This window comes from Argopecten irradians, chromosome 2 (genome assembly GCF_041381155.1).
Source record: "Argopecten irradians isolate NY chromosome 2, Ai_NY, whole genome shotgun sequence".
Taxonomy (NCBI): domain Eukaryota; kingdom Metazoa; phylum Mollusca; class Bivalvia; order Pectinida; family Pectinidae; genus Argopecten; species Argopecten irradians.
The window spans coordinates 29,233,322-29,253,196 of record NC_091135.1 but is presented as its reverse complement, the minus strand read 5'-3'; the positions used below and the strand labels follow the sequence as shown (position 1 = coordinate 29,253,196).

The following is a 19,875-nucleotide window of genomic DNA, read 5'->3' as shown; positions in this document are numbered from 1 at the left end:
TCTTCCCCATAGATTATCACAAATTAACAATTCGGATTGTGCAGAATGTACAAAACTAAAAAAATTTCAATCTGATTTTCCCCCCCCCCCCCCCCCCCCCCCCACGAAAATAACATGTTCTATATCCTGAGGTTATAACGGATTATTATTACTCTAAAGCAAATCGTCAAAGTCAGAAAAAGTTACACCACATGGGAGAGAAACACAAATGTAATATTGCTAATGTCGTTTGCTTCCATCTCCACTTCCACCACCACTTCCGCTACCACCACCAATTCCACTTCCGTTGCCACCACCACTTCCGTCACCACTACCACTTCCACTTCCGCTGCCACTTCCACTTCCGCTACCACTTCCACTTCCGCTACCACCACCACTTCCACTTCCGTCACCACTTCCGCTGCCACTACCACTTCCACTTCCGTCACCACTTCCACCACCGCTTCCACTTCCGCCACCACTTCCACCACCACTTCCGCCATCGTCAGAGAACCACTTCGCTAAATCCATCCCAGGGAGAGATTCACAAGATTTCAGTTTCTTTCCACTACGAAATATAAGCATTTTTTTTACATTATAACATAATTCATATATCGATGAACACATTTATTTTTTTATTTTTTAGTGTCATTTATTAAACCATAAACAAAGAATATGTCATATGATTTTACGTCTCATATATCGCTTGAAAAGGGCATGTTTTGTGATCTTGATCTTTGTCATTTAACCTTGGAACCTTAATTCAATCCTGATTGTGTTCGTTTATCCAGGAGATATACGTTACGTTTGAAATGGATTGGCTCATGGTAATAAATTTTCAGTAGCCGTGGCCTTAACATTTGACCTTTGAACATGCAAAGCAGATATGTGCATTGAGTTTGAGTTAACAAAAGCGAAATACACATTACTGCACCACCCACTAGTTCAATCTCCCAGAGATCTGTTGGCTCCATGAGTTTCTATCCTTTGTTTCAATATGAATTCTAATATGGATTGGTTTCAAGTTCGGTTGTGTGAAGTTGGTTCGAATTCAAGTTCATAGTTTTTAAAAAGGATATTCAAAACTTTGTTTGAAATTCCTAATTTGAACAGAAAATCGAAAAAGGTAGTGGACAGGCCTTTGTTTCAACAGAACTTTTTAAGAAAGCAACACTTGAAGTAATGCACTTCGTTTTTAAATTCTTACATAGTATTAAATACAACAAGCACCATTTTTACGCTTACCTGATTGACACTTTGAAGATGTTCTCAGGAATTAAATCTAATCCAAAATTTTCACACATGATTTTAGAAAACTTTACTTTTCTAATCTCGTCTAGCTGATCTGCAATGAAACCATGGCTTTTAATATTTTAATATTGAACACCGGATATTTAAATGTCATATTTTACTACATGATTAGCCACTTCTCAAGGTGAAAAGAAGTGAAATACGTTAATGAAATATTGCGCTGGAAAGTGAAAAGTTTAGCAAACATACGTTGTAGTAGGACAGATGTTCCTCTAGACATTGTTTCATCGATATCATCGATTTCCAGAGTCTTTTCTAACGATGCACTATAAAAGTAAAACTTAGGTGATTTTGTTGTCAATTGACATATATTTACCTTTAGTGAACCCTTCCTTTGTTGACCTCTCGTAAAAGAACCGATCTCCAGCCTTCAGGTCATGGAACTGACGTGCAAGGATATGACTGAAAACACGACCAAGATGGCCGCCGGGCAGGTCATTCTCAGAGATACCACCAGCGTACAAGTCGATGTCGTCAACATGTCTGAAATTTTTTTTATTTAAAATCAGGATTTATCACATGATATAACATCTAGCAACTTCACCAATATACCAATTTTGCTCATGTCACTAAGTTGAGCCTCTGGGTCGCGAGATCGAATTCCATGTGGGGCAGTTGCCAAGTATTGACTGCTCTCGATGGTTTTTCTCTGGCTACTCCAGATTTCCTCCACCATCAAACCTTGCATGGCCCTGGCTTTAATAGGACGTAAATCTAAGCAAAGCCAGTCAAGTGAAGCGCTTGCCATTGGGTCTGTCGGACAGGAAATTCATTTTGATGTCACCATATGAATAACGACACAATGTCAGGAAACAATGAGGTGTATATTAGATAGTATGAAAAAATGGCTTCTCCACTGTAATAATGTGTTTAACATTTGACAAAGAAATTCTTCAGAATTCAAATAAGCGTAGTCCTGTTTGAGCTCGAAAAACTGAAATTTTCTTCATGGCTTTTTTTTTAACAAGCCTTTATTACTCCGAGCCATAATTCAGGCTACTAAACAGTTTGATCAACATTAATAAATGGTCACCGACCGCGATATTTACACATGATAATTGTTTCTGGTGATATTAGACATAGCAGTCGAATATATGAGATCCAATGAATCGAATATATGAGATCCAATGAATCGAAACTTTTTTTTTTTAACATTTTGCCAGCCTCAGCGAACAGAAACTTAAACCAGAAAAATATATTAGATGTAGACACGTTTAGACACTGGGTTTCCGAGGGTGCTAGAACATGAAGATCGAAAAATCTTCTATGAAATAAATTAGAATACAAATCATTTTAACGTCAATACGTGTTGCAAAAAGAGAGACAGGTCATTTTGTCACGTCGTTCTTCAATCCTGATAACACGTCATTGTTTCCTGACGTCACAATTTTGTCGTCGTTCTTCAATCCTTCACAATGACTTCACAATGACTTTCTTGTCAGGTACCGTTAAAAAAAATCGGCCAAGATCATATAACATCGAAATACAAAATATTACCTGGACGACGTGACTGGCTACCTACCATACGACGTAATCTGGTGTCGTCATCGCAGATCTTCTTCGTTACAAAAAGTTAAGAAGCATCTTAATCGAAAACACTTTCGTGTACTGTAAACAATTAGAAACGATTGGCAAGAGTAATTGTAGTCTGACCTCATATCGAACATCGACCTTTAAATGGCATATAATTACCTCTGGATTAAGATAAAACACTCACTGGTACGCTTGTTTTAGCAACCGCCTCTCCTTTCTAGAATGGTCCGTAAGCTGACCGAATCCTGTGGCCCTAGGAGCCCCAACCCATTGTCGCCAGTCGTTGTAGGAAGGTACACCATGATCGCGTCCACGTTGAAGATTAAGGGATCCAAGGTCAAAACTATGACCATCAGAATCAAGGAAAAGAAGGTCACGAATGCCGCGCTCGAAAATTCTACAAAAGAAACACGTAATAATGGAAGAAGTTTCCAAGACAGCAGAGGGATCACAGGGGAGAATGAAAGTTGTTTTATAAAATTGTCGAGGAGAATAAAAGAAATCAGTCAAACATACAATCACATAAATGCTTTTCATCGCAACTAACCTGTCTCTTTTCATAGATTCGTTTGCGCACACCCATCGAGCTAGAAGAGGAATGTCATTTCCGTTGGCACCTACCACCATGGATGGCCTAAAAAAGGTTTCCTCTATACGTTTAACTTCAAACGTCAGGAAGTCGTGAAGTAAGAATGCCTGGAATCCGCTAACCAATGAATGTCCAAACCTCATAGCCGCAACGGCAAACGAATTCTTGATGGATGGGTCGACGTTTGGATTATAGGGGTCCCCTGTCTGTCGGCTAAGGTTATAAGATGTCAGGAGGTCTTCGGGTAGGAGGCTAGGTAACCACTCATAATACGTGATTTGTTGGAGTAGGGCAGACACTATTTTCCTTGTCACCCGGAATGTCTTCTCATCGGACCATCCCGGATTCAGGGTAGATAACTCACTAGCGATACGATTGTGTTCCCTGAAGAACAACACGTGATTTGCACCGAGGTGTGGGACAACATTAGCCCTGGCGTCACCTGTTTAACACAAATAGTGTAAAGTCAAGGACGAATGATAAATCATGAAGATGAGAGGCAGAAACCCATACCTAAGTAGGCATGCCCTTACTTCGTGTAATGGTAGTTACATATACATACGTAATCAATTAAAATTCATCCATATTAAGATTCGTAAATTGTATCAATTCGATCGGTTGATATTGCTAGTAGTATCGACTTTTAATCACGGATTCTATATGACTTGGTATAGTTTGTAGTATATTCCTACTCATACTGTGAACAAGATTATTGATTTACTGTAAAACTTTTAAACTGGGAGGCACGAATATGAATCCTTGTGAAAAAGTAGATACGATCATTAAGTCGCCGCGACAATAAATAAAGTCACAGTATTGCTCTCTATGAGGCGGCATTTTCTACCACTTTTATTCGGTAAGAGCATTGGAAAAAGCCTACAACATACGTTAAACTATGAAATAAAGGTATTGAAAAGTCTTTTTAATTTCTTTTTAAAATGAAACATAATTAAATACCACTATGACATAATTTATCTGACTGTTTACCTAAGAAAAGTATGGTCAGTAACAAAGTTTTTGTTTTCAAAATGGCGTTTCACTACATACAAGTCTACTGCTTTCGTTTGCTGATTCTTTTCTGTTCTTTTCATTCTTTGATTCTTTTTTGTTTGTTTATATACAAAACTGTTGATATCGACTCAATGGAAAATATAATAACACGAAGAGAAACATATATTGACAAGAAAGTTACCTGTTTTGATACAGAAATCGCCAGGTTGTGAGATGATACACGAATCATTGCTTCCGGGAGGGGGCAGGTTTCCTGGAGAGGACAGCAACATTCCTATAAAACCGAAAAGGAAAGTAACGTACAGTATTAAGATTAACATTCCTACAAAACCAATGGGATGGTGATATACAGCATTAGAATTAACACTTTATTGAAACCTACACTACGAGAAAAGACAACAGAGCTGAGAAGTTATACTGATCAACAATATACTGTAAATGGACTTATTTTAGCGCAGTCATTTTAGTGCTAATGCAAAAAAAGCATGTAAACTATTATTTATTCACACGGATATCAATAAGTGCAATTCGATGGTTTAACATCAAAGTTTATTTTTACAAAACATAGCACTGTACATTGATTATCGGTTCAAAGACATCACGAAAAGTACTGAAGTAAAGCTACCGTTCTAGTGAGTACGTTTACAGTACTCTGATTCATGTTCTCACAAATGAGCCATAACAAAGAATCTGAAATGATCTGGAAAATTCAAAAAATATTATCAGATGGGCATTATGGTGTTCATAGTATTTGAGTGAATAGTCGAGAATGGTTTCTCAAGATATGAAAGTCTGCAAAATTTGACTGTTTTGGAAATGAAATAGAAATTAAGATAAATTACAGTTTACAGGAAAAAGCTGTTAAGTTTTGCGGAAGAAAACTTGACCAATAGATATTCACTCTCAATGGACTTTTAAGTCATGATAAGGCGTGCTGAACAAACTATCCACTTTTGGACAAATATATATTACATAGCGTAAAACCAAAGGATATTAAGAACGAGCACGTGTAATAATGCACAATGCCATTTCAGCATACTCACCTTTCGTAAATGACCGGAGAGACTGGACCTCCTCAAAAGAAGATCCGTATACATTAGACCCATCTATAAAGGCAGTGATAGCATTGATCTGTTGTCGCATTCCTGTTAATATTTAATAAAATGGTTGAGTATGAGTGGTATTAAGACGTAAAGTAGTTGTAGATTGGTACAATAATCAGAAAAAAATATACTTTGTTTACGGGAAACATATTACTTAATTATCTGAAAGTACCGTCCGCGTGCCCATGTTAGGAATTATTCTTAACGCAGCATTGGAAAAGAAAGGACTACGGGGTTAGGAGGCGATAGTTTAAATACAAATGCAAAATCTCATTAGTTGTTATCGTAGCATATAATCTCTGTCCACCACTGAAAGAAAAATTATAAGATTGGATCAGCGTTCGAGCTAGAAGTAAACTTGTGAGACGTCGATGAATAAAGGACAGGAGAGCATTGCAAAGCGTTTCTACAGTCATAACATATACATATGTAGCATAATGGACGCAGTGGATAAACTTTTTTTCTCTCATGTACATTTTTATTAGATCAAATGTAATATTACAAAATGTGGTATATTTAAAACATTATTCATAGTTTTTTAATGCAATACATCAATAATTGTAAGATTATTGAGAAATACAATGAATACCTACCCGGATCACAGGAATCAAGGGCTGCTGAGGACCTGACAAAGTTCATACACGGGGTATTAAAATGTGGATCGTTGGTTGGGATGTCAATTGTGAAGCAGTCCTCTCTGTAAAATAGGACATAACACAATCAACTAAGGCAGTACAGCAATGTGATCACAGTTGGCTACTGATCAGGAATATGTTCGAAACATAGAGATAGAGTTTATGTTATCCCGTTCCTAATACTGCCCGATCTGTTATTTCCTGCCATAAGATCCCGGTACAACGTCATTAGGCTGACCGTGTCTGATGGTCATTGGGAGTCCACCACCAGTCACTACACTAAGGGTACAAACCAATCCATTGTTCTATATGATATGTGGGCTGGTAGAACACGACAGGCAAGTGTGTTTATTCATATAATAAACAAGATTATCGAAATATATAGTATTGTAATATTTTAAATTATATATTAATGCAGTATAAAGAGCGTATCTGCATCAGCTCGGTCTTTTTATTAACTTGGTTTACTAAAAGATAGAGCTGCAAAAAGCAAATAAAATGTTGAAATGGTAGAGAGGCGTTCTGGGGCACAAGAACCGTGTTCATTTAGGAAGTAGTTCTGGTGGTTTTAGGTTTTAATATCTCGTCATTCGTAACATCTCCTTATATAAAATGTAGATAAAAGGAAATAAAAGTCCCTGTCACAGACTTATTTCACATGAGTACGGAAAAGTTATATTGAAAACAATAACTTATCCAGCTTTAATTAATGGTTAAGGCCAACACCATTGATTACTATAAACCTATTTATATATTAAATGGTTAAATTCCACATATTTCGCGAGCGAGAGCATTTCGTTATATAACTCGTCACGAAAAATTTTCAGACATAGATAAAATACACACACAATTATTTTTCTAAATCATGAAATATAAATGCCCCAAAAATGTCGCCGCGAACATAAGGTTAGTTAATTAGAGGTCCGTGGCCTCACCTGGTCGGCTCCCAGTTGGTACCGTACCTGAAAAATAGGTAAGGAACTGGACTTTGTGAAAAATGGGTGGCAATCCAAACGTTGATAATGAATCCCCGTTTGATTAAAAAGATTTGTACCATATAGTTTTAAACGTTATTAACATTATCTTTTACATATAGCACGCATTTTCAAATACAAGTGTGTATGTTGTAGTACAGAACTTTTCACACCCCCACAACCACGAACTGAAATACATCCATAAATGAATCACAAAGCAATTTTTATTACTTTTGTACGAAAAGGGTGACACACTTGGTATTTTCTGGTTATAAAAATTGTGACCGTTACATTTTTTTTTTGGAAAGGACATCCAGCCATCGAGCAATTTGTCTTGCACATGACTATGCAAGACAAAGTACATTTAATTATTCATCATCAAATATTGCTGACAATGAGATTGTTCCTCAGTGATATGTCATTGGGATAGGACTACTTGTTACTCAGTGTTAATACGGGGGTACAGAAATGTAGAACACGAAAAAATACATAATTACAAACTCTGTATAAATCCAACGAAAAGTCAAAACGGATTTTTTTAAATATTATAAAAAATGTCTAAAAGACAGGTTATAAAAAACGTAAAAATTATATTTATATATCTCATTTGCTTATTTATATTAATTTACTTTTATTAAATATCGAAGCTGAAAAGCATCGTTTTACAATAAGCTGTTATATGTTTTAATTTGCTACGGGGACATAAAACCTACAGTATTGTATAGTAATAACGTACCTCCCGGAGCCGTCGGTCCCGTCACAACAGTCTATCTGGGATCCTTCCTCCCCTTTATCATACACAGGAAATGCAATCATCAAAATCAATCTTTATTTAAACAGAACATTCGTATATAATTTTGTTTGAACTATCACGTATTTCACGGTGTAAATTTTAAATCTTTAGATCAATGATAACTTATATTGCATTAAATACATTAAATGGAACATATAAGCTAGGTTGGATTATTATTTAAATGAACGATTTAAATAAAAAAAAACATAATATTTTATTAATCTTAGAAAAACATTATTCTTTCGAAGAACTCCGTACCGGCGGTATAATGCAATACAGCAATAAGTATATTCGAACAAGCTGTTGTTTCACAATAACATTGTAAAATATAGTACTTATATCATACTACAATCAATCAGTTGTATTTGATTGGTATTAGCATACTTCTGCTGGACCATCAAACACGCACCTGCTGCAGTAGGAGTAAGTGTGATGTCGTGGTCAAGGAACTGACCCCAAGCCATCACCATTAACGACATCTCGTTATCTTTCTTTTCTTTACTTGTGTTTGCAAACAAGATGTTGCTGATCGTCCTGGGGCTGGGCAGAGCAGAATCGTTTCGACTGTTCATGTTCCTTGGAGCACTGATGCCTATAATACAACAAAATATTGATACTAAAAACAATAGACTATCACTTTCGTTCACGGATAGAGCATTTTTAACATTTTACAGAACATATTCAAAATAGTAAGTATATTTAGGGGGAGGGGGGCATTCATGTCGAATGATACAATGAAAACACTTCAGTGGTATTGCTTTCCCTCATTTTATATACTGTTCATATATCTGGCGTGAGCTTAGCAATATACCTTATAAGAGATTAATAAGAGATTTCAATTGTAGGAAAATACTACAGGATTATTGCTTAATGTCAGATATGTTCTTATTTCCTCGAAATTCCACAAAATTGAACAATGGAAATGCATGCAATGAGAAGATTTTTCAACTTTAAGAAAAAATGGTTCTTAGTTTTAAAGATTTAAATTGTGAATCATCCGCTTCTCTCATCAGAATGTTTCCTTTTGTAAGTAATCCACCTACAATGCACAAACTTATGGCTGACTTACCGTCACTGTAGCTGGCCGGGAGGTAACGTTTCTGAGCAGTACCAGCGGCACCCCAGGACGGGTGTTGTAGGTTGTTACACTGACCATCTTCCGTGCGGTACTTTTGACTGGTCGATTCACACATTGACGGATTGAGTACTGTTGTACAAGGGAAATTCTTCTTCCATTCGGACATGATATCTTCGGCTTCCAGGATTTCTGCCAGATTAAATCCGGTTCTGTGTGACCAAAAGGATAACTTTTGATATTCATGAAAGATATCGGCAATACAGATAACAAAGACAATTGAAAAACTAAAGGGAAAAGAACTACAAAACAAAAATAAAACAAAAACAAAAACTAAAATAAAACAAACAAACAACCAACAACAAAAAACCCAGAAGAATTGAAGTCAGATCGTGGGGTTGCAAATTGTCGATATCTGTTTCGGAATTCAAAAGGCTAAGGCTTTATTCAGAGGAAACTAATACCCGAGCGGTGAGGTAAAATGGCGGGAATGACTTATTTTAAAATTGGCTGTAAAAACCATGCATTCAATGCATTCAATATTATTACAATTTAATCAAATGCAGATAATTATCATCCACATGGTTTCAAAAGGATCAGTAAACACCCAGGTGGCAGAGGATGGTCTATTTTATTAGATATGTATTTTAATCAAGTTTCCAACTTACATTTTGGTGAGTTCTTTAGCTGCCGCTAGTGAGCGGGTGGCTTCCTCCTCTTTTGCCCGGGTCTTGGGACTAGACATCTTTAACTGGTGAAGTTGTCTCGCACTGTTCCCTTTATTGTGCTTGTCAATACCTGAAAAACCACACATGTTTGTACCTCCTTCACCAAACGGTGGAGTTACCTAGTTCGTTATTCACATGCCTTTACTTACATGACACGTTAAAATTTAGTTAATCCGTACAGTCCGTGTCATGAAACATTACCAGTGCATTTTGCTTGTTATTTGTGTTACAATATCGCACCATTAACGTTTTGTTTTAATTCGGTAGTTCGTCACTGCAAGAGGATATGATACGATATAAATACATCTGATCTAGATTTCGTAACTTTAATTTGGATGATATAATATAAAGACACATTTCCATTGAACTCCCGATCTTTGTAATAAAACTTTGTGTAACTGGGTTCATAGAACAAATAGGAAGCAATTACCTGTTTCGAAGAAATGTTTTCTTTGCTCCTTTGTCTTTGTTACCGCTAGGTCACCCATTTCCTTTGCATATTTGACGAGGTCCTCGACCAATTCTTGCTCCAGCACCTTGGCTTTATCGGTGATTGCTGATGTTTTATCGACCATACAACAGAAGAGTGTCCCAACGATAGCTACCCGTAGTAAAAACATCGTATGCGTTGGTTCTGGAAAAAGAAATCTACTCTATGGCATTGATCGTCGACAGAGGTTTTAGACTTTGTTTGATATAGTCAATAGTTATAGTCATTTAAGGAAGATTTGAGTTTCCCGATGTGTTTCGATCTCATTTTAAGATATGTCTGTAATATATCTTATAAATAGTTCAATCATGTAATAAAAAATAAGACTAAAAAGCATGTGCATTGTATTTCTTATTACTTATATGCCTACATGTTTTTCAAAATCCTTTGAAAATTGTAATAATAGTTCAATTTCTAATAAGCTGAACATCAATATTGGTACGGGGGTAAGACCATGTGTGATTGTGGAATTGGGCTCTGTTTATTTATTTAATACATATATCCGATTTCTATTAAAATATGATCCACCTCCGCACGACCCTGTGTATTATATGAACCGAAAATAATACCAGTACGCTCGACTTCACTTTGACGTCGGTTATCAGAGAAGAGCCCAAGGGCGATAACCGGCATTGGCTTATATTGTTGTTTTACATAAAATGTCGACCGTTAAATTACAAAGTATCATGGCAGTTTACAACGTATACATGCAGTTATAAAGTAAACTGGAAAAGAGTCAGTGTTTACTAGTAGTAAGTATTTTGCTGGCCGCTGTCGGACATCGTATATTTATCATTTACTGTAAAGGAGAGACCGAATATCCTTCCGGAGTGCCTGGCTCCAGGTTTTTTGTATATTTTGAAGAGTGTGTGTTCTAAAATACGTAATTTATTCTAGATCTGCCCGTGTTTAAATTGTTTAGACTTTATACATATAATCATTTCAGCGCATTCAGTATGACTGGCATATACTTATTTAGTATTAATCCTACAGATATATATATTTATAAGAATCCAGACTAATCTGGAAAACAACCATTGATATTGCTTCCTTGACCCATACTATTTTGTTTCAAATTTGAGTTGTTTTCCCCTATATTTCTTGCTTCTGTTTCTATTTTTATAGAAAAAAAATCTCTGGTAAAAGATGTGTTTTTTTTCTCATTCTTTGGAATTTTATCCAGGGATAAATCGATACATATGTTGACAATTGTTTTAAGACGATTCGTTTAAAGATGCTCCACGGCGACAGAGCATAAATGATTTTCATAATTTCAACAATAATTGACGTTTAATCGTATATATATATGTCTAATTAAACCAAAAAATAATACAAAATTTATTTTGCCTTTGGTACTTCATTCCATATGGGATATAGTGTTACGGATTTTTTTTTCGGAATGCAATGAATTTTTTTTTTATATTTTTAACTTGAAGTAAAATAAGAAGCTCAAACTTTTCAATGGTTGTAATGGTCTAAAGTAAGTACCTTTTGCAACTGAAGGAAAATACTAAACCATCTGCTCCTGTTTTTGACAGTGAAAAAATACCATTTGTCAGCGGTTGAACATCTTTAATTCAACTTCAATGATTAGTTTAGAACTCTTTCTGCACATAAATCTGAAAGATTCTTTATTTCCTCGATATTGAGATAGCATGCCTTACATGCACGAGCTTTTATAACATTACTCGGTTATGTTAAGGAGAACATGGTAAGCGGTGTTTAGGTTGTGTTTATGTTATATATTTTTAAGATAAACAATGCAGGCTAGTACATAGCCAATTGGTCAGTTTAGCTGACCTTTGTCAGATGTAGTATCACTTTGTAAGTATACTCTACACACCGAGTAAGTCCGATGATTCTACTTTCCAACTCATCTTCTATTTCCATGACAAACTACTGCCCAGAAGGAACATATACTTATCGTTCTCTGAATTTGTATAACAAGAATGTTTAATTATGTTGTCCGATTCTTTTCGACACAATTTACTTTCTGATCTACATGATATACACCGTATGTCTGGTTCAGATACTTCAAGCTTTATACTTCCCATAGATAATTTAGACAAATGTGCGATCATTTACCTCTAACTATTTTACATCATTTGAAGGGAAAATGTTATATAATGTAAGTAATATGTCATATAATATGATTAAAGAAATCATTTATGACTGATAATACAGCATATAATACTTACCTTTCGATGCCACTATCCCTCTCGTGTCTGTGGGGGACTTGACCAGACCTGGTAAGAGGTGTATTTAAACAGACTGACCAAGTCTACGTCACAACACTATCAATTTGATTCGCTGTTCTAATGGAGAAAATCACGAGAAAACACATTAGTCGTCAGGTGGGCGGTCTAATGGACACTTTCAATCCAGGTCATTTTATTTTCCTTTTCTATCAAGTGAGGATGCTTAAAATCCACGTAAAAACTCTGGTAGGAAATCGGGCCGTTTTAATTGTTTCACAGCTGTCTCTGGATTTAATACTAGAACATAGCTAAAGATGTATTAAAGGTACATACATATTCCCAGTAAATATCAAGTTTGTTCAAGGATGCACTCTGTAGTTTCAGAAAAAACTTGTAAAAAAAATGACCAAACTTTTCAAAAACTCCTTTCCACATTTTCATAATTTATGCATATTTTTTATAGTTACCATGACAACCACAGCTGCACAATTAGAAAACATACATTATAGTTGAATCAGCAATGTACTATATATTTCAAATACAACAAATTAATCACTAAATAACAGTTTTGAAAACTTGATGGATTTGGGGGCCAAAATGGGCCCAAACCATACATATCGATAACATTTTTTTTAACTGTGTCAGCATTTTCTTAAAAGAGGTAAAACCCTTTACTATCCTTTATATTATTTCTTCTTAAATGCTGAAGCATATCCCATACAGAACAATTGTTACTGATGAACAACCAAACGTTAAGCTCGTCTCAAAAAGACTTTTTCAGTGACTTATTGACGCTGATGATCGACATCGTTTATTTCACAATCAAAACTTTATTTTTTTCAAGAAAGTAAAAGAAAAAAAAGAAGAATGAAAAATATTTCTGTTAAAATACACATCCTTCTAATCCTTCTGTTTAATAACCTTTATGATGCGGAGTGATAATAAGGATCTGTTGTTAATCAGATTGAAGATAAAGTAACAATTTTATTATCAATATGACATCAATAATTTTCCAATTTCTTTTCAAGGTTTAGTTTTATTAGTTTAATGTCCTATTAACAGCCAAAGTCATGTAAGGACGTGTGGAGGAAATCTGGAGTACCCGGAGGAGAACCAACGACCAGTGGTCAGTTCCTGGCAACTGCCCCACATGGGGTTCGAACTCGCATCCCGGAGATGGTGTGCTTGTGGTAATATGTCGGGACATCTTAACCACTCGGCCACCGCGGCACCGGATTTCTTTTCATCAAATGTCATCCACATAGTCCAAGGGTGGATATAGTGATAGTAACCACTGGAATACCGGGGATGGTGCAATGATAAATTCGCGCAATCAGAATAGATGCCAATCAAAGATATGCATAGAATGCAATTAGCAAAATCTTATTTTAGCGAAAAGTTTCTGGAGGAAAGGATCTAAAATATGAATACCATTAAAATTGGCTTGTTTTCAGCATAATTACACAGATCCTATTGACACGTGCCTACTTTATCAACAACACGAATGAATAGATGAGTAAATGAAATGAATGTAAGAATGGACGTATGACATAGGGGCCTACGTGTTAACAGCACCACTACTCAGACACAAATGACGCGTTGTTTATTACGGATCACAGTAAACATAGAGCCATATGATAACGTCTGACGAGTCTTATTGTTCGTGTTTACGTGAAGACACGTAGAGCTCCGGGACGTTTCAGAGTCAGTCCCGATAGCTGTCATATGATCAGGTGTGTGTATCAATACCATGTGTACTGAAATCAATTAAAGACTTTAAAATGTTTTAAAAACTAAACAATTTCAAACTATGAGATCATACACTGTATTCTACAAGTGTATTGATGTATCATATTCTGATAAATATGCCCTTCTATGTTTCTAAAAAAATTTGTAGCAGATCGGATCACAGAAATGATGTAACACATTGTGTGTACTTTTTAATAGTCAATAATATACAAGTTTATTTCGTTAAAAAATCCATCACATGACCTAGACCAGCCTGTGTCATCAACATGGTTTTTTTTTTTTAGTTTTTTTTTTTAGATTTCATGGTCATATGGTTTACATGTTTACATTGTGTGACATTGACATGTAAAATCATGTCAACAGTATTGTTGAAGGACAACATAATATATTTGTATTGTCTTGTTTCCACCAAAATGACGAGCAGATTATTCGTTTATATGAAAAAGATTAATCCTAACTTGCACAAAGTCAATTTTAACTAGTTTAGATCAAGTATTAAAGGCATGCTTCCATTACTTTACTCGTTACTTACATCCTAACAAAACAACAATTTTTCATTTAAATATCTATTATAGAATAGATATGCAAATGTCATAAATGAAAGTTCATTAATAACTATAATAATTATATAAGACCATAGAACAAAGCATAATTTTATACATAATTATATAATGTGTAAATCCTCCTGGAGGTATCCAGTATTGAATAACTCATTAAAAGGAAGTATAAACTTATATCACACCAAAAAATCTATCAGAAAAAGATTGTGTCTGCAAATAGCTGAGGACAACAAGTTTACCGAATCAGAAAGAGAAATGACTTGCAATCTTGAAATTTCGTTTTGCATTGATGCTTGGCCAGGGCTATCTCAATATCTCAATAATGTCGATTTTACATAGGTTTTAATTATTCTCGTAATATAACAAATAAATGAATATAACATTTGTTTCATATATACTTATCAAACACACTAAGATACCGTTCAGACAAGCTTTCTATAGCCACCGTTTGGTTCCGCCAATATAAGGCAAACTGCTGTGGGAGCCTGGACTCCACCACACAGGTTGTTCTACAAGTATACCTGAAATCGCATCGTTCATTAGTTTGTAACAGATATAAATGGAGTGTAGGTCTTGAAGATAACTATTATTTAACTTTATCAAAATGAAGTGTATTCAGATACCAAACATTAAATATACATTTCTGTCTTAAACGAAACTGCAGGGACATGCTTATCAAGACATGTTTTAAAATATTATACTGGAGAAACAATGCTACTTGACGAAAGTTATTAAGATCTGTGCTCGCGACTACTCCGGCTTTCACACTTCATTGATCAAGCTCATATCCATGGTTAATGTTTGTGATGGGTTTCTTTTCTTGTTGCGTGAGGACTCATACACGTAGTCCTTATCCCTCCGTAGAATGAAGTAATTGACATCTCTCAAGTTCTTGAAGTAGTTGATATTGAGTTTATTTTGCTGTCTACTGTCTTGTTTTTGCAAGTTTTTATACCGCAGTAATTGCTCTCGCATGCTGTGGGTTTACTTTTGTTTTGCTTGCAAAGCATCATCCCTTTTCCTTTTTACTGTTTGTGTCGCTAGATGCTCCACCACTGACAAATGATATTTTTTTCACTATCAAAAACAGGAGCAGACGATGTAGTATTTTTCTTCCGTTGCAAAAGTCACTTACTTTACATCATTACCACCATTGAAAAGTTTGAGTTTCTAATTTTACTTCAAGTCAAAAATATGAAAAATAATTAATTGCATCCCGAAAAAATTCCGTGGTACTATATTCTATATGGAATGAAGTACTGATTGCGCATGCACCGAAGGCGATTAAAATCAGCTGTTTGATACTCCGCTTACTACGTGCTCCGCTGCTGAAGCGGAGTATCAAACAGCTGATTTTAATCAGATTGCGCATGCACCGAAGGCGAAAGAAATTATTTCATATTATTTTTTTGTGTTAATTAGGCATATGTATATACACGATTAAACACAAATTATTGTTCGAATGATGAATATCATTTATGCTCTGTCGGCGATGGAGCATCTTTGAGCGCGTTTTTGCGATTTGCATTTATTTGACTTATTTTATAAAGGTCATCATCTTTAAGTCCATCAATCGTTCCTTTTAACCTGTTGGCACGTGCTGTAGGTTCGTCTTTTTCTCTCTCTCTCTGTTTTTTTGTAGGTCTCTTTGTAACTTACTTTCATCCTTTCTACCTACACTTCATGTCATAAAGTCAATGTAAAACTTTCCAAGACTTCCTCTCTGAAAGCTCCTGGTGTTGTTTAACCGAAAGTAGATTGTCTAAGCCGGAATTATCAAATGAGATTCAATCGGGGTATCGGGGGATTATAAAGCATCTATAATACTGCTGGCTTCATCACTTCAGGGAAACATCTCCAAATTATTAGGTTATCGCATAAAATATGCAAGCAGGTGAGGAAAAAGACACGCGTGCCACTTTAAAACAGTCAACTTACAACATACCTAGTGGACTTTCGGAATTGTTCAGAATTTTGTGATGCGTTTCCTACAAATGTAAATTAAATATACCAAAAGTTACTCTGGATAAGAACGTATTGCCTGTTTAGTGTCAAAATAAGATATAGATATGTCCGCTTCACTCACAAATCCATGCCTGTGGCTCACAAAGTGTATGGTATAGTTGTGTGTATTAGGAAATCGTGCGAAAGTATCATTAATATCCCCGGGTAGTTATCCTACTGGCCTGACCAGAGATTTATCAAGAGTAATATTCAAATGTTTTCTCTCAAATCAAGGTCACAAATTAAACTGCAGTGAAGATGCCCATCAAATACACAAGAGATCGACAATTTGAAATTTTGGTCCACAATATTAGAATAATTTTTGTATCATATGATACAGCCACGTAATACATGTAAAACTTTACATGCAGTAGAAATTTTTTTTTTTTATATTTGCTGATATATCATGTTTTGCAGAACAATATTGAACAATTATGCATCTGTCGGATTAGCAATTCTGCAAGTCATAAAAACATCTCAAACCCAATACTGAAATAAAAAGAGATACATTCTTAATATTTATTTATAGAACACTGATAAAAGAACAAAACTGGTATGGATAATGGTATGATAATAAATTGACGGTCCATTCCCAAATGAGTTGGTTTAACAGCAACATAATTGATCGTACATCATAACCCACAACATTTTGTTATATTACCGTAAAATTAATTGCATCACGCACATAAGATAGGAGTAAGTACACGTGCACTGTTCATATCGGTTTAATATTTAGGTCCTGCGTATGTTAGTTTCAATGACGGTTTAGTTATTTTCAATATTAATTTGTAAACATGCAAGGTCATTGTGACCTGTGAAGCTTCCTTGCAAGAATCGATCAAGAATGAGCGTATACAATTATATTGCTTTTAATAAAATTAAAGTTCTTAAATAAATGTAGGGCATAGAGGCAACAGCAAGTTATAAAACAATATCCTGTATAGATTTTGAACTGTGGCCTGTATCTCTTATTTGGTTACTGTTAATAAATATCACAAAAAGTTGTGCTTACTATTTGAATCTCATTCCATAGCATAGGAATGCGACCAGTCAAATATGAGTTAACTGTTATATTCATGCTTAGTCCCAGAGACAGATTCGTTATTAAACATTAATTTAACCATAGGTATGCTTCTAGTCCCTTTCTAATGCTATCCAATAATTAGATTTAGGGAAAAGTCATTTATATGAAAATAACCAAAGTGAAACCTTTGACACTGACAGTCATATCCATTCACTCATTTGTACAGTTATGAGCCCCCATCCAATTAGAGTGCTGCACCAGTGAAATTTGGTTAAATTCCAACCAGTGGACCATTCACAATATCAGCTATGGTGGCCATCTTGGAATTCAGATCAATAAAAAAAATGCTTGTTCACTAGTTTGGGACCATATATTTAAATGATAATCTTTAAACATATCGACCAAACAATACACCAGAACTTGAGAAGTTCAAAATGTGTTGTCAAGATGGCAGCTGTGGCACCATCTTGTATTTTGGATTGACCCAAAATATATCAACACTTGGTTGGAACCATGTAAGGATCATTTAAACAGGAGATCCCAGAGGGATCTTGGCGCCCACCAAAGAATGATCTATGTCTGACAAAGGAAAGATGGATCTTTTCTCTACTTTCCGTCTCAAAATGCAATATGCATAACTAGGGCCCTAGGGTAACCTACATATGAATTTTGAGAAAGATCCCTTCAGTACTTTCTGAGAAATAGTCATAACAAACTTGAACTATCAAAATCCAAGATGGCTGCCTGGTGGCCATCTTGTTGACAGATCGGTCCCAAAACGCAATATGCACAACTAGGGCCCGACAACACGGACAAAAGGCGATTTGAATAGCCTACCATCTGATGATGGTGGGGTAAAAAAAATGCAGATGAATTTCACTGGTAGAACAAGAGGGTGGAAATCTATGATTTTGGATTGACCCGAAAAATAACAACACTTGGTCAAGACCATATCAGGATCGTTTCAGCTCAATTCCACCGGTAAAACTTGAGGAGTTTAAAGTGTGAAAAGTTTACTGGCGGCTCACAATTACCGAAAAAATGAGAGTAACAAGAATCGTTCATATGGAAGTACAGACCTATGATTACCGACATCAAAAGAACTTAGAGAAGTTCAAAATGTGAAAAGTTTATTGATGGAGGACAAAGCATGGTAACTATAATCATCCTGAAACTTTGGTCAGACGACCTAAAAAACAACAAAACCAACAGCTTTGTGAAATGTCTTTTATTTGATTATGCAAATAAGTCCATCAAATATTGATTATCTCCCTTGAAAGTATAAATTTACTGGGAAGTCTCCAAATTCCAAATACAACTAGTTTTTTGAAAAGCTTGAGTAAATATTATACCAATATAAAACATTTTTAAATGGTCAACATAAATAAATACAAGAGATCCCAGAGGGATCTTGGCGCCCACCAAAGAATGATCTATGTCTGACAACAGAAAGAGGGATCTTTTCCCTGCTTTTCAAACTTTTACTACATACTATATATTAAACTTGAGAAAGATCCTTTCAGTACTTTCTGACATATATAGCAGAAACAAACTTCAATTATCAAAATCCAAGATGCTACCTGTCGATCATCTTGCTGACCGATAAGTCCGAAAATGCACTAGACCCCTTCAGGAACCTGCACATGAAATTTGAGAAAAAAACCTTCATTACTTTCTGAGAAATAGCGGTAACAAACTTTAACTATCAACATCCAAGATGGCCGCCCTTCGGCCATCTTGTTGACCGATCTGTCCCAAAATGCAATATGCACAACTAGGGTCCTAGGGGAACCTACATATGAAATTTGAGAAAAATTTCCTTCAGTACTTTCTGGGAAATAGCGTTAACAAACTTTAACTATCAAAATCCAAGATGGCCGCCGGTGGACTATCTTGTTGACAGATTGGTCCCAAAATGCAATATGCACAACTAGGGCCCTAGGGGAACCTACATGTGAAATTTGAGAAAGATCCCTTCACAGCTTTCTGAGAAATAGCGGTAACAAACTTTAACTATCAAAATCCAAGGTGGCCGCCAGTCGGCCATCTTGTTGGCCGAATGGTCCCAAAATGCAATATGCACAACTAAGGCCCTAGGGGAACCTACATGTGAAATTTG

At 35.6% G+C, this 19,875-nt stretch overlaps 1 protein-coding gene across 2 annotated transcripts; it reads right to left on the bottom strand.

Moving 5' to 3' along the window:
• Positions 1–93: 93 nt before the first annotated feature.
• On the bottom strand, positions 94–12,558 carry LOC138315065 (peroxidase-like). Of its 2 annotated transcripts, XM_069255796.1 has the most exons (15): positions 12,420–12,558; positions 10,162–10,365; positions 9,672–9,801; positions 8,998–9,215; positions 8,338–8,520; positions 7,872–7,923; positions 7,097–7,123; positions 6,120–6,223; positions 5,467–5,568; positions 4,605–4,697; positions 3,371–3,854; positions 3,008–3,220; positions 1,607–1,773; positions 1,225–1,324; positions 94–547 (listed from the first exon to the last, which is right to left on the bottom strand). In XM_069255796.1, the coding sequence occupies exons 2-15, from the start codon at positions 10,349–10,351 to the stop codon at positions 220–222; spliced, it is 2,391 nt and encodes a 796-aa protein (XP_069111897.1). In that variant the 5' UTR covers positions 10,352–10,365; positions 12,420–12,558; the 3' UTR covers positions 94–219. The 2 variants fall into 2 exon arrangements, with proteins under 2 accessions (XP_069111897.1, XP_069111898.1); XM_069255797.1 differs by lacking the exon at positions 7,097–7,123 and having other exon boundaries at positions 12,420–12,557.
• Positions 12,559–19,875: the final 7,317 nt, after the last annotated feature.

Excerpts from the sequence above, each read along its gene's own strand:
- LOC138315065 (XM_069255796.1), bottom strand. The coding sequence starts at position 10,351 with ATGTTTTTACTACGGGTAGCTATCGTTGGGACACTCTTCTGTTGTATG. Across the intron at positions 7,124-7,871 it reads GGGACCGACGGCTCCGGGAG|GTACGGTACCAACTGGGAGC; the intron begins GTACGTTATTAC and ends CCTATTTTTCAG. Across the intron at positions 1,325-1,606 it reads AAAGGAAGGGTTCACTAAAG|ATCAGCTAGACGAGATTAGA; the intron begins GTAAATATATGT and ends GTTTCATTGCAG.